A 25,426-nucleotide genomic window follows, 5' to 3' on the forward strand; every position below is an offset into this window, starting at 1 on the left:
GCTTTAAAGTATTTAAGAGCCATCCGTTTTGGATTCTTCCCTTGAAATGCTGAAGTTAATATTTATCCTTTATTTTTTATAAACCTTGACACAGCACTTTAACTTAATATTAAGTTAAATATAGGAATACTTTTAGCTGCTCAAATTAACAGGAAACCCAACTCATAGAGACTTAAACAAATAGGGTAAGTGGTTGTTGCTGGCTCAGTGGCTTAAGGTATAACGCCGGCATTACTTGGTTCTTTTGCACTTTCTCTCGTGGCCACAATATAGCTGGCTGCTGCAGACACAGGCATTGCCTCTGTTTCGGCTCAGAGGAAGGGAAGAAGGAGAGCTATCCTAGCCAGATGTCATTTTTATCCAAGAAAGCAAAAGCCTTCTAATTAGTTTTCCAACAACCTTTTGCTTATGACTTCCAGTCTGAACTGTAGTCCATGGCTACACATACCTGCAAAAGAGTCTAGGAAAGTGGATATTCCTGCAAGAGAGAAGAGGGATGGAAATGGCATTGGGTTAGCCAGTTAACTGTGTTGTCCATAGCACATGGTATGTATTCGTCATTACAATTAACTTTCAGAGACAGCAGATGTCATCTCCATTTTATAGATGATGGAAATAAGGTCCATGATGTTTAAATAACCTCCCAAGGTCATGTAGCAAGTTAGAATATCTGGAATCTGAGCCTTGGTTTTCTGCATTCCAGGCCAGTTCTTTCCTCTGCAGAAGAAGGGGTCAGGGAAGGCTACATCATGGAATATTACATGGTGCCTTCCCCTCAATTTCCCTTTTATTTATGAACATTTATTTATTCACATGGTTCCAAAATTAAAAAGTATTAAAGATTATATAATTAAAAGTCTCTTTTTCATTTCCGATCCCCAGCCACTCTGTTCTCCTCCCCTAAGCAGCACTTATCATTAATTTCTAGAATAGACTTTCAGAATTACTTTATGTACAAATACAAATACTTTCATATATGTCTCCCTCCTATCAGAACTACTCAAGTCGTGGCCTATAGCTTGTTTGTATGTTGAACTCAGTTCTTTACTAGACGTTCTTTAATAGTACATAAAATTTTCCTCATCTTTTTCTAATTATCATTTTGTGGATGTCTATAAGTTATTTAACCCCCTCCCCAATTAGTGGATATTTAGATTTTGCCACCCAGGGAACGGTTAGCTGTTCAGTGATTGGTACTTCACTGCATTAGTTTTGAAGCCCTCCTCCTTGGACAGAGAACCCTGAGTGCACAGGGCCGCTGGGGTGGGCAGGAGCCCCACAGCGAGGAGGGGCTGCAGGGTGTGTGTTGAGGGGATGACGAACAATCGCTTTTGCTGGGTTCCTCCCAGTTTTGCTTAGGAGTGGACAGTCAATATGAATTCTGAACCTAGCCTTTCTGTTTTCCCTCCCATAGTTCTGCACTGATGGTCTTAGAGGAGATTCCTGTGAGACCATTGAAAAGTCTTCTCTCTTCCTCTGTCCTCTGACCTGGTCTGTGGTGGGCAATCGTGGTCTAACATTTTTGTTGACTGAGTCTGAGCAATGCCTTAATTAAGAAAAACCTGATAATTTGGCCTGCCTCTTTAGTGGCTTTTCACTCTATTTCATTCAAAAGCTGATTTCTAAGGAAAGGCACTCTTTTTTTTGGATGAACACATTTCTGTGTGTTTTCTTTTAGACCTTTATTCCCCAATTAACCTAGAGCTCAACTTGGAAGGTCCTAGTCCTGAGTTAGGTCAAGAGTCCAGGCAACCACTGTGGAAGGAAGGGGCGGGCACCACGCCCCATTCTGTGGTGTAGCCTCCCCGACCCTTCGCTGTATCTCCTCAGCATCCTCTTCACCCCTCGGCAGCAATTTCCACAGGCACCGAGAGCACTCACCTATATATCCACCTTCTTCGTCAAACGCCAAGAGGTTCTTTTTAATCTTTGTATCCACAGAACCTTACAAATACAAGCATTCAACAACTAAATAAAAAAAAAAAAAGAGCTCCATTTTATTGAATGTTTGGTTTAAAGGTTAACCAAGAAATCTTATTTATTTTCGTTCATTGTGTTGAAACAGTTACGTAATGTAATGGTTCAAGGTTTTGCCTTAGCAAGCGGAATATTTTAAGTATAAATTGGAGTCCGTGTGTTTGGTCCTATGGGCTGTCCTTATGAATGTCAGCTATTGCTTTCTAGTTCTGCAGTTTTGTATATGTAGTCTATTTGGGGGATGCATTTGAATGTCTGATGACGTCATTCATTCTAATTTTTTCTTCTCTTTTTTGTAATCATTTTCTCTTATATTTACTATTATATTGATTTATACATATAGTTTCAAAATTAAAAAGTATTAAAGATAATATGTTAAAGTCTTTTATTTCTGATCCCCAGACACTCAGTTCACCTCCCCTAAGCAACACTTATCATTAATTTCTAGAATATTCTTTCACAGATATGTATATATATATCGATATATATATATATATATATCGATATATATATACATACATATATTTTAAGATTTTATTTACTTTTAGACAGAGGGGAAGGGAAGGAGAAAGAGAGGGAGAGAAGCATCAGTATGTGGTTGCCTCTCCTGCATCCCAGGCATGTGCCCTGACTGGGAATGGGACTGGCAACCCTTTGATTCGCAGGCTGGTACTCAATCCACTGAGCCACACCAGCCAGGGCTCTTTCTCAGATATTTTATACATGTACAAGTACAAATATCTTTTCTTCCACTTAACAAAAGTAAACAGATACTGGCATACAATTTTTTTAAACTCACTTATTAGACTACTTTCTCTAATAGTACATAAATTTTTTTCCTCTTTTTTAATGATCATTTTGTAAGTTTCCCTAATTTGTTTAACCTCTTTCCCTATTTGTGAATACTTAAATTGTTTCTAGTCTTTTGTTAATATACAAGCAATGCTGTAACAAATGATCACATGTATTTACTTTTACATGTGCAAATATATCAATAAAACAAATTTCCCGTAAAGGGATGGAACTGCATGGTCAAAGGGAACGTGTGTTTATAACCTAGTAACTTGTAGAGATTTACACTTCCGCCTATAATATACGAGAGTACCTGTTTTCCCATGCCTTCACTAGTATAGTGTATTATAAAACTTTTAGGTCTTTTTCAATATTACAGGTAAAAAAAATGGATCTCACGTCCCTTATGGTTGAGCTTTTTTTAAGAGCCATTTTTAGTTCCTTTTCCATTAATTGCTATTTCTGTCTTTTGTTTATATTTCTGGTGGGCTGCTCATCTCTTTCTTAAGGATTTGTAAGAACTTTGATATATTAGGGAAATTAGTCCTCTAGCTAATAGTTGTGAACATATTCTCCAAGGTTTGGTGTTTGTCTTTTTGCTCTCTTTATAGTTTTGGCCAGCTGCAGAAAACAAAAGTTTAATATAGTCAAATGTATCACTGTAATCTTTTAAGGCCCTGGGTTTTTGTCAGAGTTAAAAGGCCTTGTTTTTGTAAACTTGTAAAATAATTCTTACATGATTTCTCCAAATTGTTGATTGTTTCATTTCTGTATCTAAATCTTTCACTCACCTAGAATTTTTCTGGATGTATTGGTATGAAACATCACTTCCATTCTATGTTTTTCCAGATGGCTACTTAGTTGTCCCAAGTTATTTTTCAATAAACTGTGTTTCCCCACTGATTGGATTGTCTACCTTTATAATACTGTGAAATTCCCAGTGTATTTGGTGTGTTTTGGACTTTCTGCTATGGCCTCTCAGTTATTTTATGTGCCAGTACCACATGATTTCAATTGTAGATTTGTTTAATAATTTCTTCCTTATTACTCTTTTTTTTTTTTGAGTTTTCCTGGCTATTCTACCTACACTTACTTTCTTGATCAGTGCATGACTAAAATTATTACACTTAGTATGTATTTTTTATTTTTAATTACAGTTTACTTTCAACATTACTTTATATTACTTACAAGTATACAGCATAATGATTAAACATTTATGTAGTTTATGAACTGGCCCCCTGATAAGTCTCGGGCCCACCTGGCCCCACACATAGTTATTACAATATTACTGACTATATTCCCTACGCTGTACTTTACATCCTGTGACTATTTTGTAACTGCCACTTTGTACTTCTTAATCCCTTCATCTTTTTCACCCAGCCCCCCAAACCTCCTCCTATCTGAGAAGCACGAGATTGTTCTCTGCATCTGAATCTCCTTCTATTTTGTTTGTTTGTTCATATTGTTCTTCAGATTTCATGTATAAGTGAGATCATATGGTATTTGTGTTTCTCTGTCTGACTTATTTCACTTAACATAATACCCTCCAGGCCCATCCATGTTGTCGCTCATGGTAAGAATTCATTCTTTTTTATGGCTGAGTAATATTCCATTGTATATATGTACCACATCTTCTTTGTCCTTGATGGGCACTTAGGTTGTTTCCATATCTTGACAATTGTAAATAGTGCTGCAATAGACATAAGGGCGCACATATCTCTTTGAATTTGTGTTTTGGGATTCTTTGGATAAATAGCCTGAAATAGAATGGCTGGGTCATAAGTCAGTTCTATTTTTAATTTTTAGAGGAAAGTCCATACTCTTCCATAGTGGCTACACAAATTTGCAGTCCCACTTACAGTGCACAGGGGGTCCCTTTCTCCACAGTCTTGCTAACATGTGTTGTTTGTAGATGATAGCCGCCGTTATGACAGGTATGAGGAGGTAGTTCATTGTGGTTTTAATTTACATTTCTCTGGTGACTAGTGATACTGAGCATCTTTTCATATGTCTATTGGCCACCTGTATGCCAGGCAGCTTGCAACCTCACAGAGGAGGAAAAGCACATGCAGAAGGCACCTGAGGCTTCTGCCACTGAACTCTTCCCTCTCCCAAGCTGGCTGAGCATAGATTCCTACACCAGCCGGCAACCCGATCATGTGGCAGTACTCTCCCACTGAACTCCACACCCTCTTCCTGCTGATGACTCTCACTGCCCATTCATCTTGGACAATGAGTTTGAAGTATATCTTGGGCATCTGAGCCAGTATAAAACAGTTACACCGGAAAGTTTAAGTTGTGATGGGATATATGACGTCAGTCTGGAAAAAGTCCAGTCATTATTCATATAATGAGAATGGTTTAGGTGACATCAACGTAACCTGGCAGCCAAGGAGAGTGGACTGGAATGCACATGTGTGAACAATGATGACTTCACTGTACTAGTCAGTGGGGGCGGTAGACACCCTTGAATAAGCACACATACTGTGTGAACATCACATTCAAAATGATTGAGCAAGTAGAACAATGAGTCTGCATCAGATTTTGCATTAAACTTGAACATTCCTCCACGGAAACTATTCAGATGATTCAGAAGGCCACAACTATGGGCAACTGGTGATTGGCAGCTTCATTACAACAATGTGCCCGCTCATGCATCACATCTCCTGCAGAGGTTTTTTTGTGAAACATCAAGTCACTTCCATGACTCAGCCCCCCTATAGCTCAGGTTTGGCACCCTGCAGCTTCTGGCTTTTCCCAAAAGTAAAATCACCTTTGAAAGGGAAGAGATTTCAGAGCGTCAATGAGATTCAGGAAAATACGACAGGGCCCCTGATGGCAATTGAGAGAACTGTGTGAAGTCTCAAGGCGCCTACTTTGAAGGGGACGGAGGTGTCATTGTCCTATGTACAATATTTCTTGTATCTTGAATCTTCTTTAACAAATGTCTCCATTTTCCATAGTACATGGATGGATACTTTCTGGACAGACCTTCTTATTCCGAGGGCATATTCTGTGTTATGCCTGCAAGTCACTTTAGTCCTTTTGCAAAGGTCATTAACCATAGCTCTAGAATGAAAGTCGATTAAACAAACTGTCATGCTTTCACCCTAAAATCTTTCTCAGCAACATCAAAGTGAAAAATGAATATAGAGATGTTGATAATATCTGTCATTCTGATTACTCTAACCCCCCCCAAGTGAGCTTAAAACGTATCATATATATTGTTTTGATCATATGGAATACAATGGTAATATTTTTATAGTTATATTTTAATACTGGGAATCAGTTTTGAATAACTGTGATGCTTAAAGTGTTCTCATTTCTATGTAGAACATCTCTAAATCGAGTCAATATTATCTTACACTTTGGGTTGACAGCCTTCACCCTCGATCAGGACGATACTTTCTTTTCTTGCTACTTCCCAGGGTGCCTTGACTTCCCAGTAGTGTTCCACATTTGGGGTTCCTCAGGACTGGTCCATTTCTTCTTTGGTTCTCATAAAACTACCCGAATACTGGTGCCTCCCAAATTCATTTCAGTAGTTCAGACTCCTCCTCTCAGTGCTTACATATACTGCTGCCTACTTGGCATCTATACTCGGATGACAGAGGCCAAAAGGAGCCTTTGCTTTCCTCTCTCCCCACCCCTCCCCCGCTGCCAACTCCCTGTACTCAAGGAGTGGCAGAGCCATCCACTGTGTTTTTCAGAGTAGGAACTCAGCTATATGTGGTTCTTCTTATTTCTTCACTTTCACATTCAGCCCATCAGAAAAGTCAAGCGAGATCTGCAAACAGTATCTCTAGTGTACCCACTATTTCCATTTCTATGGCAACCCCCACTGCCTGGTCCAGGGCATGAGGATACAACTACAACCAGTCAGATGCAATAAAATGTGCTAATTTATGCCCTCCCTGTGTACTCTGGTTTACCCATAGCAGCAAGGATGAGACCTGTAAACTATAAATCAGATGACGTGATTTCTCTGCCTAATGTCCTTCAGTGGGTTCCTGAAACATGTGGAATGAAATCCAGTTTGATTTTTAAAATATCTTCACCCAAGGACATGTTTCCATTGATTTTTAGAGAGAGGAAGGGAGGTGGGAGAGAGAGAAACATCAATGTGAGAGAAACATGATAGGTTGCCTCGCATATGCGCCTCAAGCAGGGATTGAACCTGCAACCCAGGCATGTGCCCTGACCAAGAACTGAACTGACAGCCTTTTGGTGCACGAAACTGTGCTCCAACCGAGCCTTGTGGGCAAGGCACGGAATCCGGTCTTGATGCCATTTCCAACAAGGTCCTGAACACCTTGTCCCTATCTGCCTCTTCAGACTCATCTCCTTCACTCTGCTCCTTGATCATTAAGTTTCAAGCATTCTGGTGTTTTCGTTTTTTTAAATTTCCTTAGCATGTGAGCTTTTATAATGCCCATGGCCTTTATGTGCGCTATCCCTCTGCTTAAAATGTTCTCCTGGCTCTTTCTACGACTGGCTTGTCTCATGAGGCCTGTCCAGGTCTCGTCTTAAATGGTCCTTCTCCAGATGTTTTCCCTGATGACCACATCTGCTGCCACCTCTGGTTTATTGTACTCTATTTCATCTTTTGTTTGTCTCCTTCCTAGCGGTGTCCACAGGCACAATGATTTTATTAAATTGCTGTAGGTCTGCGCTCTTGACTTTGTCTTCTCTCCTGGTGAAAGTTAGTTTCGTGAGGCCAGCCCTTCCTTGGCTGTAAACCCTATCACGTGCCTCACATGTGGCAGAGTGCCTGCCACATAGTGACTATTCAGTACACGTAGCACCTGCCACATAGTGACTATTCAGTACACGTAGCGCCTGCCACATAGTGACTATTCAGTACACGTAGTGCCTGCCACATAGTGACTATTCAGTACACTGGGTATTTAGTAAATTAATGAATGAACAAAGGCAGAAGCAGCAATTAAGAGTGGGGATTATGTGGACAGTAGAAGAAATATTTGTTCCTTAATTTTTGCATGAAAATATGTATATACTGTGGTAAAACAAAACCAAAAGTAAAATTATTTCAGGTGTTGATTTACATCCCTGATAGTATGAAACAACTATGGAATAGAACATTTTCCTGGGGAAGGTACTGACGAAGAATGTTCTCTGGACTTCCTGGGTAACTGCAAAGTTATGCTGCTGCGGTGACCTAGCATTTAGTAGGATGTGTTCCCTGCAAACTTGAAAAATGCCATAGGTTCATTTCACGTGTGTTGGGCATCAGCATTCTCTTCTTCCATGCGCATATTTAGTTAACATTAGGGCCCATCCAGGCATTAGGGGAGTAAATACGAAATGAGAAATAAGAAGGCAGTTCATTTTACAAGCATTTACCTCTACTAGGTAGACATGGTTCTTGTCCCCAAGGAGCCTCCCAGTCAAGCAGGGGTGACAGACGTACTAAGAAGTCCTTACTGTCCTCTGTGACAGCGTCTGTAGGGGGCACAGGCAGGGATCTTGGTAGAACAAAGGAGGGAGTTCTCAGATTTGGCTGTGGCATGGACAGTGTCCCACAGGAGGTGACTGCAGAGTTTTGTTTTGAAGGAATGAGAATTTGCTACACAGAAAGACGTTCTAGTCCATTGGAGCATATGCACAAACATACAGAAGCATGATTAGGGTGGTGTGTTCCAGAGCCTGCGACCAGAGGGAGATGTAAGGGGAGTAATAGGCAGTGAGGCACAACTGGATTGTGGAATGGGAGCCTTTGAATGGTTCTCATCTTGACAGCGATGGGATTACATAACTTGCATTTGAGAAAAGGTCCTTAGAGGATGGAGGATTAGCTTCTAGTAGGAGGAATGTGATAGTGGAGACGGAAGGCAGGGAGAGGTCACTCAGGGGAGTACGGAGAGAAGAGTCAGAGACGGACCTCAGCAGAGCGGGAGCACTTGGCTGGGGAGGAGAAGGTGGTTTTTAGGGAAACTGAGAGGGATCCTTCAGAGGGTGGCGGATGAAAGAAGCAATATGTCACACAACCCAAAAGAAGAGATCTTTTTTAGGGAGGAAGGAGTGATTTGTATCAGATCAAGTAAGATAAAAATTAAGCTGGAAGGAGTGATTTCATAATTGAGGTATCTTTCACGACCTCTGTGAGAGCCGTGCAGCTGGAGTGGCGGGGCAAACACATCATCGTAGTGTTGGGGGTGAAAGAGAATGCAGGAAACGAAGATGACCTGGGGCAGATGTGGGGCCAGCCAGCAGGGGACCCTCTGTTTCTCGTGAACAGTAGAGATGCACTTGTTTGCATGGTCCGCTGAGAGGAAGAGGGAGACAGAAACTAAACAAAATAGAAACAGCTCACAGATTCAGAGAACAGACTGATGGTTGTCCGAGGGAAGGGGCATTGTGGGCTGGGTGGAAAAGGTGAAGGGACGAAGAAGTACTGATTGGTGGTTAGTTACAAAATAGTCACAGGATGTAAATTACAGCATAGGGAGTATAGTCAGTAACATTGTAATAACTGTGTGTGGGGCCAGGTGGGTACATAAAATATTGGGGGAACACTGTGTAAAGTACGATTGTCTCACCACTATGTTGGACACCTGCAACTAATACAGAGTGACACTGCGTGCCAACTCTAATTGAAAAACAAACAAAGAAGTAGTCTCTCACTACAGGAGAATCAGATTTTGGTGTAACGTTGCTTTAGGTAAAGCAAAAGAGAAGGGAAATGAGAAAAGGGTGAGATATAGGTAAATTTGTGGCTACACTATGAAATGGAGAATATTTCTGATATTGGGGAGGAAGTGTACTGAGAGAATGAGGAACAAAGGTGGCCCTTGAGAAGAAAGATGATTATTTGGAGCAGATGCTGTGGAGGACAAGGGAAAGGTCACAGGTGATGACGAGGGTTCAGCTGAGCCTGAGGCATGGGCGTGTGGTAGCTCCCATCCACCTGAAGCAGACTGGACTTCGGGTCCCAGGTGGAGGTTACCTGGGCAAGCCCACCAGAAGGTGCAGAGGGTGGGTGGGGCTGCTGAGGAAGCCAGTGAGACAGTGTTGAAGTGATGGGACTGAGGGGAGAGAACCAGCCTGGTTGGGGAAGTGAGCAGAGGGGGCAATGACAGGGGCCCTGGGAAGAAAGAAGAGTGAGGTCAGAGGAGCAGTGTACCATGAGTGCTGGAAGGAGACTGTTTTTAAGCAGCGTATCCGAATTGTACATCTAAACTGGCGTTTCTTTCCCAGTTACCTGGGAAAGTACTTTCTCTGTGTTTCTGTTGCCCTGGCCCACAATGCCGTGGGGGAACCTGTCTCGGGAGCGTGCTCAGAACCTGCAGCACGGCTTTCAATTACCCGAAGTGTTAGTTAGTGATCCTTAGCCCCTTTGGAGCAGATTTGATTTTTGCCCAGTCATTCAGAGCCAGGTTTGGTGAAGAAGGTGGACAAACTGGGTGATACCATTTCTAATAGAAACAGAAATGTAGAGTTAAGTAACAATACTATTTTTCTTTTGTGACTTGTAACAGAACCCAATTTTGGGATGTATATATAGCCTCTTAAAGGAACTAGTTTGAGGGACACATTCTTTTGGACATAAACATCTCAAGAGGTTTGGGGGTCACATTTCTTCAGAGTTATCCAGGACTCAGTAAACACTCACTGATGTAAAATTTAAAGCCTTCTGCCATTGCATCTACACAGTCTCTCGTGTGTGTTACTGAAATCCTTCACGCCAACGTGATCTTCAAGACAGTGGACTGAACCGGAATATGTCTCTAGTCGGCTTGGGCTGCTTTATTTCTTATCTATTTCTCCACTAGAAACTAGAAAATGTGGCTTTTATTATCTACCAGCATCTGTCAAGCACCTTAAGGTCCATAGATGAAAAGTTATGTGGAAGGTATACCTAACGCCATTATGTTGTCATGACTTAATTTGTTAAAATGTTGCCATGTCTCTGAGAGATTCTGCTAGTTTTCCCTCTCCTTGAGATACCAGAAAAGAGTAGTAATTTTGTCCTCCATTCCCTGTCCTTGCAAAGTAACACGGATGGCAGTGTTTGAATACCAGCATGAGTAGTGACTATGAACCGCAGGAAATTCACCTGGAACGGGAATTTGCAATCATCTAAAATGGTGGGGAAATTACTTTCCTCACTCTGGAAGAGCAAAGTACATAGAATCCTACCATAGCGGACATCTGCTCTGCCAACCATTATGATTTAATTCCCTGAGAACGCTCGGTTCTTATTCAACTCGCTTTCATCTCTTTCTATTTAAGCTGGCTACTTACCAGAAGGCAGAGAATATGTCATCTTTCCTAGTGGGGGAGCGCTACTGGCATTCTGGGCGAACAGGTCTTCCTTGTGCGTGGGACTCCCAGAACTGCAGCATGGTTGGCACCCTTGGCTTCCTGGCTCTAAATGCCAGTAGCCCCCACAAGTCACTGTGGCAGTCAGAAATGCCACCACGCATTTTCAAATGCTTCTGGTTGTTTATGGACTCCCAGAGCGCGGTGCACTTGTTTACTGGAAAGCCAGGGAAGACAGAAAATGCTCTTTTCTATCCCTTTCACTTTCTGTCTCCCTCCCTCTCTCTCTCCCTCCCTCCCTCCTATCTATCTATTTTGCCATGTATAATGAAATGCACACCCACGTTTTGGGCCCAAACTTTCAGGAAAAAAAGCTTTCATTTTAATTTTTTAATTCAAGTATTTATTTATTTATTTATTTATTTATATTTAAAGACCTTTTGTATTATGAAGGAATTTTAGCATTTAGTTTTGAACATATTATGGTACAAGAAATTTTATGTAAAAAATAATTACAAAACACAAGAACAGATACAAGGTATTTCAGGTACTACCCATGTATAATGCGCATCCTTATTTTCCCCTCAAAGTTTTGGGCATTATACACGGCAAAATACAGGATCTGTATATCCATCCATCTGTCAGTCTCCTTTTTCTTTCTTTTCTTTTTCTTTCTTTCATTGTGTTGTGAGGAATGACAGAAAGAGGCAAAAGGAATCTTTATTAAAGAAAGATTGAAAACAAATAATCCAAGGGAAGGCTAAGGGAGCGCAGAAGAGAAAAGACAGAAAATCTAGCAGTGTGAGGCTACTGGAAGAAATGCTTCCGCCACATTCGTCTGCGGTCTCCTGTGATTCTCTCTCTGAAGCCAAGAATAAGATTCCTGCAAGAACGCTCATGTGTAGCTGCATTATAGGGTATAACTGATTGCAGAGGCTCCAGAAATAGCTTTCACTGAAAATGCAGTTAGAATTGTGTAAGGGTTTTTAGAGCCAAACCCTTAAAGAGGAGAACAGTCTGTCACAGGCAAGTTCATCTGACTTCATCTAAGGGTGGGGGGGCTCTACTGATAGACCCAGGCCCCCTTATTTTAAAATGATGTTACTTACATGATTATCCAGGGGCACGGACTCCAAACTGATTTCAGCTCCTGTGTACCAAGTTTTTCATTTTAATTGTCACAAAATGAAATTCTCCCTTTGTGTGAATACCATTTTCTAAAAATAGTGTACCTGGCTAGCATTTAAAGTTATAACCTCTAGCTTGCCATGATTGCTAAACGTCATCTGTTGTGTATTTTTGAAATCTGCACTGACACTTGTGGACCATTCATGCCATACTGAAGCTGCTTTTCTACTTTATTTTTTCAGTTGTTCATGGTGGACAATGGAGCAGATGACTGGAGAATAGCCATGACTTATGAGCGTATTTTCTTCATCTGCTTGGAAATACTGGTGTGTGCTATTCATCCCATACCTGGGAATTATACGTTCACATGGACGGCCCGGCTTGCCTTCTCCTATGCCCCATCCACAACCACCGCTGATGTGGATATTATTTTATCTATACCAATGTTCTTAAGACTCTATCTGATTGCCAGAGTCATGCTTTTACATAGCAAACTTTTCACTGATGCCTCCTCTAGAAGCATTGGAGCACTTAATAAGATAAACTTCAATACGCGTTTTGTTATGAAGACTTTAATGACTATATGCCCAGGAACGGTACTCTTGGTTTTTAGTATTTCATTGTGGATAATTGCCGCATGGACTGTCCGAGCTTGTGAAAGGTAAGTTCGTTTCTTTTCCTGAGAACATAATTTGCCATATGGTGTCCTTGAAAGTGGGAGAAAGAACACATTTTTGATTAGACGCCCATGGTGACTCACTGTTTGAGAATTTTGGATTCTCCGATGGGCTTCTTTTAAATGACTGCGACAAAACTCTTCTTAAGATTTCTGCATCCAGCAGTGCCTTGATGATTATGTATTATTAACAAGATTTGATCAGTTTGCAATAGAGGGATGCCTTTATAATCTGTGTCAAAATTTGGAGACCTACAAATCGAAGAGGAGACATCTATCAGGAATTTTTTCTGAGTGGTTATAGCGAATCATTTTGGTGCTTCGTTGGTTATAGCGTTGATTTCTGTTGAGACGGAGATCTGAGGGCAAGTGGTGCTGCACGGTGTCTGGACTTAAGGGAGTATCTCAGAGTGGTTTGTTGATTGTACCGCCTGTCTATAATAGCGTTCATGTGATCATAATATGGAGCCTGTAGGGATGATATTTGTTTAACTGAACTCTCAACAGTTAGTGAGAAGTAGCAGTGTGTCTGTGTTCTGTGTCTGAAGACCTATGGTGTGCTAGAAAAGGGCACACATTCTCAGTGAGCGGCTCAGCAAGTCTGAACTAATCAGTGATGTCAACCTTGCTGCTTCACAAACAAACAAAAATAGATTTGGTACATAAAGGGGAGGAGCTCTGTCCTGAGGGTGGTGGATCTCATGTGACTTTGGTTAAGAAAAGTCAAGTTGAAATTAGCAATAGACAGGAACAATTGAAAAGTTTATAGCACTCTAGAATATGAGGATGCTGGTCTTTGTAGTAATAAGGTTTTTTTTTTAATTTAGTTTTTGAAAATCCAAGTTTTATACACACATACACAGTTTAATAAAGAAAAATATCTGTATGAGAATTGTTGCAGAAAGAACAAACCCACAACACCCCTCCCCCAATTCTACTTTCCCGAAGCAATCACTTTAAATTTTTGTAGACATTTTTTTGGTGATTACTTTTCATATTTCTAAGTGATACTGCATATATTGCTACATCTAGATTTTTCACCTACATTTTTATGTAAGTTGGGGTTTTAGTTTTCTTTCATTTATAGGTACACACCCCTTTATGTCTCTACCCCCCCCAAAAGTAATTTCTCTCTTCCCAATAAGTTGTGTAAATGCCAGTAATCTACATTCCGAGTTTATGTTATGAGGACTATGTGAACTGTGTTTGTAGTTGGACAATATAGTATGTTAGAACCAGTATGCCTTTCCTGCATCTTTATATTTTCTCTGGAATTAGTAATTGCCTCATTTTATTTACTAAGTTATTTTTTTTATTTGCTTACTTTTTATGTATCTATTTTATACTAAATCATCTCTAAATTCTCCCACATCATCTCAATATTCTTGTACCAGATTCATGTAGATTGGGCAGCCTATGAGTTTAACCTTGAATAAATGTCGGGGATTTCCTTTGTCTTTTTATGTTGAAAACCCTTTTTCCTTGAGTCCTGCTTCTCCCTCTTTCTTCATTTATTCCTTTGTTTTGGCAGAATCCATCTTCCAGTAGCTTCTAAGAACAGGTAGTGAGTAAGAGATTGTTTTTTGAGACATTTATGGCAAGTCTTTATTCTTCTCTGATGCTTAATTGATAACTGGGCTAGATATGAAATTCTAGATTAGAAATCACTTTCCCTCAGAATATTGACAACATCATTTTCCTCTGGTATCCAGGGTCGAGGAATCTTAATGCTAGTTCTTTAATTTTCTTATTTTCTTTCTGAATTGTTTTCCATCTCTGTTTTTACTCTATAGATGGGAGATAACCTTAATTTTATCTTTTCTATTGGGAATTTATTTCTTATCTACTATGTATTATTTTTCAGTATCTCATTTTTGATCTCTGAATGCTCATCTTTAAAAAGTCGTCTCATGCTTTCCTGTCATACATGCATTATTTTATTTCTCTGGAGATACGAATGATCATTTTTTTCTCTTTGTATATTTTTTGTTGCTCCACAGGTTCACTTTTCTTCTGGCTTTTTTTTTTGGCTTCTATTTTAGGACCTTTACTGCCATGTTTAGATAACTGTGACCATTTGCTCATACTTTTACTCCCACCGTTATGTTGTTGTGCATAACTTTTAATTAAGATAATCGTCATAAACTAAAGAGGTGTATCAACTAAAATCTTTCACATTTATTCTTCAAACTTCATAAGTACATCTGCTTGAGAAAACATCATAAGCCCCCAAATACTATGATTGCTAGGAAACAAAGCATTACTATAAGGAGTCTACCTTTCTTTAAAAGGAAAACTTTAATTGTTCAAATGCCATGGTTATGTAGAGAAGTACTAAAGGAAAAAAAAGATTCAGATACATGGTATTAAAAGCTAGTCACTACAGAATTTCTGAATAAAAGCAGGCAGAGTCAACAAACACACTGACCTCAGTTCCCTCCCTGGACCCCCGTAAAATGTAGTCATTTTAAAACAAAAACAAAAAACAAATGAAAAAGTGTAAATCTACAGGTGAGGCAGGAACAGTTAGCACAGGGAACAGAGGTCCCAGGTTCTGTCTGCACCCCCCCTTCTAGTTTAGAACACTTGGGATGTGACTTGTGAATAGAGACACCTGTCTCCTTGCTGTGCCGCTCCCAGTTTCCGGGGTAAAAATAATAGTTGAGACAAACAAAAACCGTCTCAGCCAGATGGACCTACTTCCAAGTTTTGAAACTGCCCCGCCCTCCAGATCACCAAGCCACCATCCTGAGGGGAAGGGTCGAGGTGAGCTGCCATTTCGACCACCCCCTCCCCAATGTCAGACACCATGAACCTCTCCCCTTCTCTCTCCCCTTTCCCACAGCTGACAAAAACCTCCACCCAGGCCCCATCAATGTGACTCACTTCCTGAGTTGGCCCCTCTTCCCCTCCTTCTTGAGTGGGGACTGTCACTTTAACAAATCTGCTGTGCTTTGCTGAATCTCTATGTCTCACTCTGGAACCCTTTCTTGTGTCATAACAAGAACCTGGACACAGCCACTGGGTTGAGGCCACCTGGTGAGCCCTCATGCATTGTAAGAACAAGAATGCAGGAGTCAGCAGTAGGGAAGTCAGGAAGCCTACTGACAGCTGATCACTGACTTACCTAACTTGAGAAAGGAGATTTCTACACCAGCAGTGGTAAAAAAATCAAGAAGCAACCATATTTTCACTAAGAACAAACACCCCCCCAGCCCCAAAGACTCGAGAACCCTAGGCCTCAGCCCCTCTGTAAGTGGAGATGATGACAGAGCTTTAAACATGAGGGCAGGTTCGAATACCACACAAAAGCAGGTAGGCACCCAGGTTTTCTCTGGGAAGGCCCTTCGCCACCCTGCAGAGGTCTGGAAGTGCACTGTCTGAGGGCGTAAGATGCGAGATCTGCGGGGCCGGCTGCAGGGCCTCAAGCACTGCAGAGAACAGGCCTGCTGAGCTGCAAATAGAAAAGAAAATAAATGTTCATATATTAACTGTTGAGACCTCTTTTTTTTTTTTTTTTTTTTTTTTTGCCCTTTCAGGTCACACACTGTCATCCAGGCATCTACTCTCATGGCAGGACAGTAAAACAGGCTTCTCATGGATCAGTCGAATTGTTCAGAAAATACGTAAAGACACTGAGATCAGTGTTCCATGCCCCACACCCAGACCACCCCTTAGGGAAGTCCACAGTGACAAGTTCTAGATTTGTACAGAAAGTATACAGTTGGCTTTTTAGTCCTCACTTGTAGCATGGACATCTGTATGGTGGTCCCTAGGGCATCTGCTTCCCAAGGGCCATTGAAATAAAACAGCCTCAAAATTGTGCACATGCCTTTTATTTTCTTTACAAAAACAGTTCATCCTAGCTGTCATAACCCGTCGTCCATAAATGCAGAAAGCCTAAGGCAAGCTGTGCCTACCCTCCTTAGCAGCCCAAAGCATGCGTGCTTTGTAACGTGCTCACAGTGTTTGGGGACCGATCATTCCTGTTTCTGTAGAGAAGACACGGCAAAGTGAAAATTTCCCATTCCCTATCAAGGAGAGTGTAGCCAGCAGTTACATAAAAGGGAGCAAATCTGTGAGGTGGTGGGGAAGGAAGACCAGACTTTGGACTAGGACACCGGGGTTCAGTCCCAGGTGTACAGTTTAAAGGTTGAGTGACCTGTGGCCAGTCAGCTTAACTTCTTGCCTTTGTCTCTTCATTGTGAATGGAATGAATTGATAAGCCTTCTGCTTCCAAAGGTAACATTTTGTAATTTTACAAATGTATAAAAGAAAAGAAAATCATTAACCAGCATTGTGATAGTAGATTTTCCACATTTTGGGTTTTTATTACACTTCCCATTTTGCTGCACATAATCTCCATGTTGTGACTTGTAAAATACAAAAATATAAAATATTTTGCTTTTCCATGAAGTTGATTTAAAATAGGATGTCACCTGCATCTTGCACTTCCTTAGAAGTTTACTTTCCTCCCTCCCTCCCTCACTTATGTGAAGTTTGCAATACTTCATACAACACGCAGCTCTTATTACTTTGGTTTGGAATTTGGATTTGAATGAACCCCACCAGGTCCATCTTTGGTCTATCCACGCAAGCTTTCTTTTCATGTTAAAGAGGGATTCACACTTGATATAAATTTTCTTCTTAGTTAATTAGAATGTCTAAGAATATTTTTAAAAGAAGGAGCTTTTGAAAGAGAGAGAGGCAGATGGCCTTCTAGAGAAGTTTGTTTTGCAAACCTATCCCTTGCCTTCTACTGAGCACAACACATCTAGAGGTTTCTGGGAAAGGTTCTCCTCTAAGGAAGAGGGTGTCCTGTAGGAGGCATCTGTTCCTGGTGGCATTACTTTCCCTGGCAGATAATAACCTCTGATTTACCCATACATAATAAAAACCTCTTCCTTTCTCTCTGTGTCTGTGTGTGTGTCTGTCTCTCTGTGTCTTTCTGTGTCTGTCTCTGTCTTTTTTTGTCTCTCTTTGTGAGTGACAGGAGAAAGCAGGGTGCCAAGTACGTGGCATTATTTCTGTGGCCTACATTTGTCAGGAGGAGGCTGCCCCTTGAGCAAACCACAGTGTCCCTTCTCTCGCTGGTTCTAGTCTGTCCCTGTGTTGCGGTGGATTTCAGGCCTGGAAAGAGCACCCTCTTCTGAAGCAGCCTGGGGAGTGTGTCCTGATGCTGTTAAGGGATCTCATGTCCATGGGGACCTAGGCCCAGGCATTTAATCCAATGTGTCAGGAGAAACATAAGGAACTTTTATGCCTTAAAAGAAGTCTGGACTTAAGAGTTTGGGGTCCTGAAACTTGGGAATTGTCCCACCTGGACTTGTACCTTTTGAGGCTTCTCTGGTTCTATAAAGATGACTTGTTCAACCCAAAGTATGTATCACTGGCCACTGTTTCAGGAGAAGGTTAGCAGCTGTTTTGCAAGGGGCAGGACTCGATACTGTGGGCCGGTGCTGTGTTACACAAAGAAAAGTGTTTTGTTTTCTTTCTTTCTTTTTTCCCCTGTAAAACACTGTGCATTGGGAATAGCCAGGAGGGGAAAAGGACATTTATTTGGCACATCTTCTGGGAAACACATATGTCCATACTGAAGTTTCAGTGACAGAAAAGGATTATAGCTTTCTACACAGTTTGGGAATTTAAAATAAAAGTAGTTTTTTGTTTAATATAGTCTTTTTTTTTTCCTACAAGTTTCCTAATGTGGACGAGGGGGCGAATTTGGGATGGAGAAGAAGAAGGGGGAAGGAAGGGAGCTGGGACTGTGGGGGCACGGTCCCAAGCACCGAAGCAGCTGTTGTAGTAAGCTCTGATAGAGATGCTGGGTGCTATTTCCGTCACTGCCGGAGGATTCATTTAGGTAAGACATGAGTGGCTAAATAAACTTACCGTTTCTATTTACCTCATTGTTTTATCTCTAAGAGCATTTAAGTATGCATTAGTTAGGAGAGAAACTATTCTAAAATTGACTTAAGAATGGTTTGCTTGTTTTCAAAGTGGAAAGTTGGAGAAAGAAATAAATGGAACTTGTTTTGAATAGGCTCTAATCATGTAAACTGCATTTTAGATGGATTAAGAATAATTCTTTTCATCACTAAAAACAGATGAAAATAAACTTGGTATTTATTTTTTTTAATTATCAAAGATACCCTGAGGAATGGTGTTTCAGTTGTGCTTAGCATGCACTACTCAGTTTCTTAAAATTGTATTTTACTTCTTCCATTAATCAAGCTCAGCTTTTCCTTATTGTTTTACCTCTCTCACAAATAGTCTTTGACGTTACACTTTTTAAAATTGCTTGGAAGATGGTTTCTGAAATGCACTTGAAACTTACTTTATTATAACAGTATTATAACAGTCAAATCACAGCCCATAGTAAAACCTTATTCATCATATATTTTATATGAAGTAGCTGCTGTTACACAAGGATTGGTTATGTCTTCTGACACCAGTACTGTGTTACAAAGAAGTTGGTAAGGAAAGCCCTTGAAAGGTGAGAGACCCCTCTTTTGTAACTACACAGGTTTCTATCCTTGTAGCACTGATTTGTAGAGGATGTATGGTTTGGGGTTCCACTTTCTTTTGAACATAGGCCCTGAATAGCATCTCAGTTTTCTACATACTAAGGTAAAATGAGTACCCTTATTCTTGAGAACCCATGCAACCAAATAGAGAATGGCTGTTGTTTACATCTAGGACATTAAGTCAGCATTGTTGTGGGCACCTTTTCGTGGCAAGATGTAAATCTGTTACTCTAAAATCATACATTATGCCTTCTACATAGAGCATGATTTTATTTTTTTAAAGATTATATTTATTTATTTTCAGAGAGAGGGGAAGGGAGGGAAAAAGGAGAGAAGGAGGGGAAAGGAGAGAAACATCCATGTGTGGTTGCCTCTTGAGCACCCTCTACTGGGGACCTGGCCTGCAACCCAGGCATGTGCTTTGACTGGGAATGGAACTGGTGACCCTTTGGTTAGCAGGCCAGCGCTCAATCCACTGAGCCACACCTGCCAGGGCTAGAGCATGATTTTAAATAAAACTCAACTTTAAGTTTCAGTATGTGATAAATTGTGTAGAATGCTTAAATGATTTGGGTTCTAATTTTCAGATGTCTTATTGCAAAAAAGTGTTAGTTTGGGGTTTTTTTTTATATGATAGAAACCATTTTTGTAAGGAAGGAGAAATGGGTGGGATGTGAAAGTCTCATTTGTTACTTTTATTTATTTTTTATTATTTATATAAGATCAAATGTAGGAGAATAGGAAGTTAGCAGCTACACTTTCAAACACTAGTTTTCTTGATTTACCATCCGCGATTTTATCTTATATTTTAGGAGGCTCACATAGAGGCCTGCTCTCGTTCAAGCCCTGACCATCAGAGACGCTTTATTTCCTTTCGATTTACTTTAATTTGAAACATGTTACTAGTGACTAAGTTTCTTCAGTGGTCGTGAAAACAGTGTTAAAGCAAGCACTGCAGCACTGGGGGGAACGTCCTACTGGCACCTCGCTTATTACAGCGCTCTGAACGATGGATTATTTCTCACCACCGCAGGTTTCAGCTGTTGCTAAGTAAATGCTAAACATTTCATCAATGGATTTGTGACTTGTGGTTGATGGTAATGTAATACTTTGTAAACTAATACTTCCAGGGTCTGATTCATATATACGGATACAGCTTTTTCAGGCCTATAAATGAGTCACAACTTTAAAATGGGCTCTTTCAAGGTATAAAAGTCGCAGTTTGAAAGCATTCAGGATGCATCTGTGATTTGCGAAACATCAATGCTCAGTATGTTTTCCGAGTAAATTGGTGATTAAAATCTCACCGAAAGAAAAGCCAATACTCTCTCAAGCTCAATTTTCTCTTCATTCCTACATAGATATGATTTGTGTGTGTGTATGGTTTTTTGGCTACCTCCTGAGAGAACAATAGGCTTAACATTTATTGGCAAGATGCTTTGAGATCCTGGTTTGAAGAGAGCAATTTGATAATACCAAGAGTGATTATATTCAAGCAGAAAAGATGAGGACCCAGATAGCTCAGAAATTCAGCCTCGCTGGCCTTATGGTGCGTCCATTAGTCCTCCCCTCCTGGCACCCACGCAGATGTATCCACTTCGTGGAATATGGGCTGGAAGTTTCTTCTGACTTTGGAAAACCCCTGTGGTACTTATCTAGTGCATGAGACAGGGTGTCTATGCGCAACCCCGTGCACCGTTCTCATGCAGTTCAGCTTCAGACCCATGGTTTTAGATAAAAAACTAAGAACATAAAGTCTAATGTCAATTCCCTAACATTTGTCTTTAAGAAAAAAAATTTACACATTTCTTAGACATACATGGGGCTTGGATGGAGAAAGCTCAAATTTTTCCTACTTGCCTGCAGGATTTTCTATTTCTTTAAAGTTTACATCCATTATTTTTAATGTTACCTTATTGCAAAAGAACATTAAAATAACAAAAGAAATTTAAGACAAGAAAAGTGCCTTTACATGCAATAAAGTTTGCACATTTGGAACATACATAGAGCTTGGTTAAGTCTGCTTCTATTCTAATAGCAAATTTTTATAACTTTAGTACTTGTGAATGGGCTTGCTTACTGTTATGGGAATTCATTAAGGAGTGAGGTGGGCTTTAGAACTGTATCCCAGAGCTGGCGTTGGGGTACAGAGCACCTGCTGTTTGTCAGGCAGGCTGCTGGGCTTGACTCCCCTGGGAAGGACAGGGTGGACTGTTTGTCCATGACTAGTGCCCTGGTAGAGCAGTACCGAGTCTACTGATGCTTTTTGAGGCCCTGAGGAGGGCAGTGTCAGTCCTTGAACTCTCCCACTCGGCCAGTTCCAGCCCTGTTGTGTCCCTGACTCAAAAGCCCGTGGATTAATAAATAGTCTGGCCACTGCCAAATTCCGAGGCATATTAGAAAAGGCCCGATCATCAGGTAGTCAAACCTAGCATGCTGGCATGTTCATTTTTCTATATATGCCTGATGAATAAATAAAGGAATAAAAAAACTTCACGTGAAGTTTCACCATAATTTTTGGCTAAAGTGTAAAAGAAAAGAGGATTCTTGTCATTCTTGTGGGTTTTTTTTAACAACTTCATTGAGGTATAAGTTATATGCGTATGTTAAGTGTATAATTCAATAGTTGTTAGTAAATGTTTACAGCTGTGCAAATATCACCTCTATTGAGTTTCAAACAGTTCCATCACCCCAAAAGATCCCGCCCGCAGTCCCATCTGTGTTACCTCCCTGCTCCCTGCAGTCCCAGGCCCCCACTAACATGCTGGCTGTCTCCATAGATTTGCATTCCTGAGCCTTTCATCAAAATGGAATTAGATAATACATAATTCCGCATCTGGCTTCTTTTACTTAGCTTACATTTTTGGTGTGCGTCAGTGTTGTAGTGCGTATCATAGTTTGTTCCTTTTTTTGATGAATAGTATTCTGTTGTGAGGATATGGCACATTCTGTTCATCCATTCACCAGTTGATATTCACTTAGAAGGTTTCCTGCTTGAGGCTGCTTTGAATAGGATTTCTGTGAACGTTCTCACAGAAGTCTCTGTGTGAACATATGTTTTTGTTTTTAGGTAGAATATAGACGTGGTTGCACCATTTTACATTACAGAAATCAGCAATATATAAGCGTTCCAGTTTTTTCACACCCTTGACAACATTGTCATCACATATACGGATATGTCACACTGTCAGATGTGTATGTATATTTATTTACATGATCCTGTAGCCATTCTAGCGAGTGTACGGTGGCATCTTATTATGATTTGCAGTTCTCTAATGACCAATGATGGTGAGCACTTTTAATATGATCATTACCCATTTGTATATCTTTTTAAGGCAAAATGTCTATTTAAAATCTTTGCCTTTTTTATTTTTTAAAGATTTTATTAATTTATTTCCAGACAGAGGGGAAGGGAAGGAGAAAGAGAGGGAGAGAAACATCAGTGTGTGGTGGCCTCTCGTGCACCCCACCTGGGACCTGGCCTGCAACCCAGGCATGTGCCCTGACTGGGAACCAAACCCGTGACCATTTGGCTCGCAGGCTGGCACTCAGTCCACTGAGCCACATCAGCCAGGGCTCTTTGCCTATTTTTAACCTGGGTCATTTGTCTACTTAAATTGTAAGAGTTTTTATCTATTCTGGTTACCAGTCCTTTATCAGATATATGATTTGCTAATGTTTTTGGTGGCTTGTTTTTTCATTTTCATTCTTGTGTTTTTTGTGCATGTGGAAGCTACACATACTTGCTTTTCTCTAAATCAGTCTTGCCTTGCCTCCCAAAGCCACATGGGAAAAAAGCCAGCTACACATTCCCAGGGACTGTGAACTCTTTGAAGTGACTTGGTTTTCTTGTTAAGTTCTCGGCTTTACGTGCTTCTCCTTGCTGCCCTTTTCCTATCTTGAAGGCTTGCTTTTTTAGTGACCCCTATTTTCTAGCAGCAGGAAAGAGAGAAAGGAGGAAGGGAGAAACAGCTTTCTAGTTCTTGCATTGCTTTTATAGTGGTAGTAACTATTAAAAAGGAAGTCCAGAGAACATGTCATTTCTATACTGAGGGTGAACATGTTCCTGACTTGCCTCCAGTGCGGATAGTTAAGCTTCTAGGTTCTCTGGGTCTTTTGTTTTCCCCAGTTGAGGCAATACTTTTTATCCATCCACAGCTTTTTTCATGACCAAGGGCACACATTTGTCGCGTGTCTGACCCCATTTTAGGAATGCAGATAAAGATTGTTAAAAACCAAGCTCCCCCTCCCTTGGTCATGCAGCCTCGCTAGATTTTGCCACAGTCCACACCGCGACTTTGGAAGAGTAATAATCTAGCCGTGGGCTGCCCGACCAGATGATCGTTGTTTGACGGTTCTCCGTGGCATGCGTTGTATCACGGTGATGGGATATCATAGTACAACCCCCGGGGATGTGGCAATTGATATTCGACATTCAGTATTCCACAGTGCCTCGGGGGCTAAAGATATTTGAGTGACTACTGCCTAGTATCATTGCTTCCAGGTGTCCTCTCATGGATTTAGTGTTCTAAAGCTTTCTGTTTTACATAACATGTACAATACTATTTTCATTTATGGAATCGTATTTACTATTCTAACACAAGAAGATCCAATTTAAAAATAAATTTGTGCCAGTCAGAGAAAGACAAATACCATATGATTTCACTCATATGTGGAACCTAATGAACAAACTAAACTAACAGGGGAAATGGGGACAGACTCATAGACGGAGAGCAGGATGACAGCTAGTGATAGGGGGGTGAGGCGGGGGAGGGATGGAGCAAAAAGGAAAGAGGACTCACGGACATGGACAACAGTGTGATGATTGCAGGGGGAGAGAGGTGTAAGGGGACTAAATAGTAATGGAAAAGATACAATAAAGATTAACTTTAAAGAAAGTGTTACAGGAACTACTATAAAGGACACATGGACAAAATCAAGGGGGAGGGTGGAGGTGGGGGAGGGAGGGGGCTTTGGCTGGGGTGGGGTGGAGGGATGGGGAGAAAAGGCACACAACTGTAATTGAATAACAATAAAAAAAACATTAAAAAAAATTTGCAAACAGATACAAAAAACAAAAAAGAAAGTGTTTGTAGACTTTGTGGTATCTAATGTTGTGGCTATAGAACCACTTTCAAAACTTCGTGCACGAGCCATGGTGTGTGAGTGTGAAAGCCACAGAGTAAGGTGCAGTGTGTTCAGATCAAGAGGATTTGCAGAAAATCTCTTGAGAGTGATCATAGTGAAAAGTTAAATTTGGTAGCTCTTTACATTTACAGAAATGCTTCTTAATATTTCCTGTGATCGAACACATTAGTGATCATAATTTCTCTGTGTTTGAACAAAACCGGGGCTTTGCTGGGTATTTATGGAGAATTATCCTGAATCTCCAATTATTATTATTTTAAGGGTAGTTTTATGGCCTTACAAAATGAAGCATTTACTTAGTACAGAAAGGTCAGCTTTGGTCAGTAATTTAACGTGGGTTAGTGGTGGCCAGCCCTTAGAATTTCTGACTTTCTCTATTTCTGGAAAGGGATGAGTAGTCTTAGATTTATTACTGTTATTATGGTAGTTTACCTACTGTGCTTTCTACTGGTTAGTAAAGTGCTTTTTAACAAAGAAGTTCTAAGAAGTCTGGGGCTGTCAGTCTGAAGTGAGAGGCCACTCTGTTGGGGTTTGTATTCCTGTTTAAAGATTCTTCGCGTTTGACATCCTGGTAACTTTTGTTCCTCTTCTTATCCGCCATTCACCTACTGTATTACCTGGATCCCGTTCTTTCAGCCCTACCAAGGTCATGGGCATTTATCGTGATGGGCATGTGTTTTGATTGGGTGGGTGATGAGGGACGGTTGGATGGTAAGAGCAGTTCAGGTGTCCTGATGGCAGGTTTGATGTGGTCATGAAGAAGACCCAGAAGAATACGGCAGTCATTCATCACTGCTGTAATATGCTCAAACCCTGTATCCGATACTGGTTGGTTAGGGAGTGAGTTCTCTCTGCAATTTAAAAGTACTCTTTGAGTGCTTGTGGTATCCTACAC

At 40.7% G+C, this 25,426-nt stretch overlaps 1 protein-coding gene across 2 annotated transcripts in view; it reads left to right on the top strand.

Annotated features, from left to right (window-relative positions):
• KCNN2 (potassium calcium-activated channel subfamily N member 2) overlaps positions 1-25,426 on the top strand; it is a 142,414-nt gene that overhangs the window by 36,250 nt on the left and 80,738 nt on the right. The window contains exon 4 of one of the 2 annotated variants that reach the window (XM_024563297.3): positions 12,423-12,841. The exons of the other annotated variant lie outside the window; for it this stretch is intronic. Within the exon in view, the coding sequence (XP_024419065.2) occupies positions 12,423-12,841 (419 nt within the window). The remainder of the gene's footprint in view (positions 1-12,422; positions 12,842-25,426) is intronic. 2 annotated transcript variants of the gene reach the window in all.

The sequence above is a fragment of the Desmodus rotundus genome, chromosome 1 (genome assembly GCF_022682495.2).
Source record: "Desmodus rotundus isolate HL8 chromosome 1, HLdesRot8A.1, whole genome shotgun sequence".
NCBI lineage: Eukaryota > Metazoa > Chordata > Mammalia > Chiroptera > Phyllostomidae > Desmodus > Desmodus rotundus.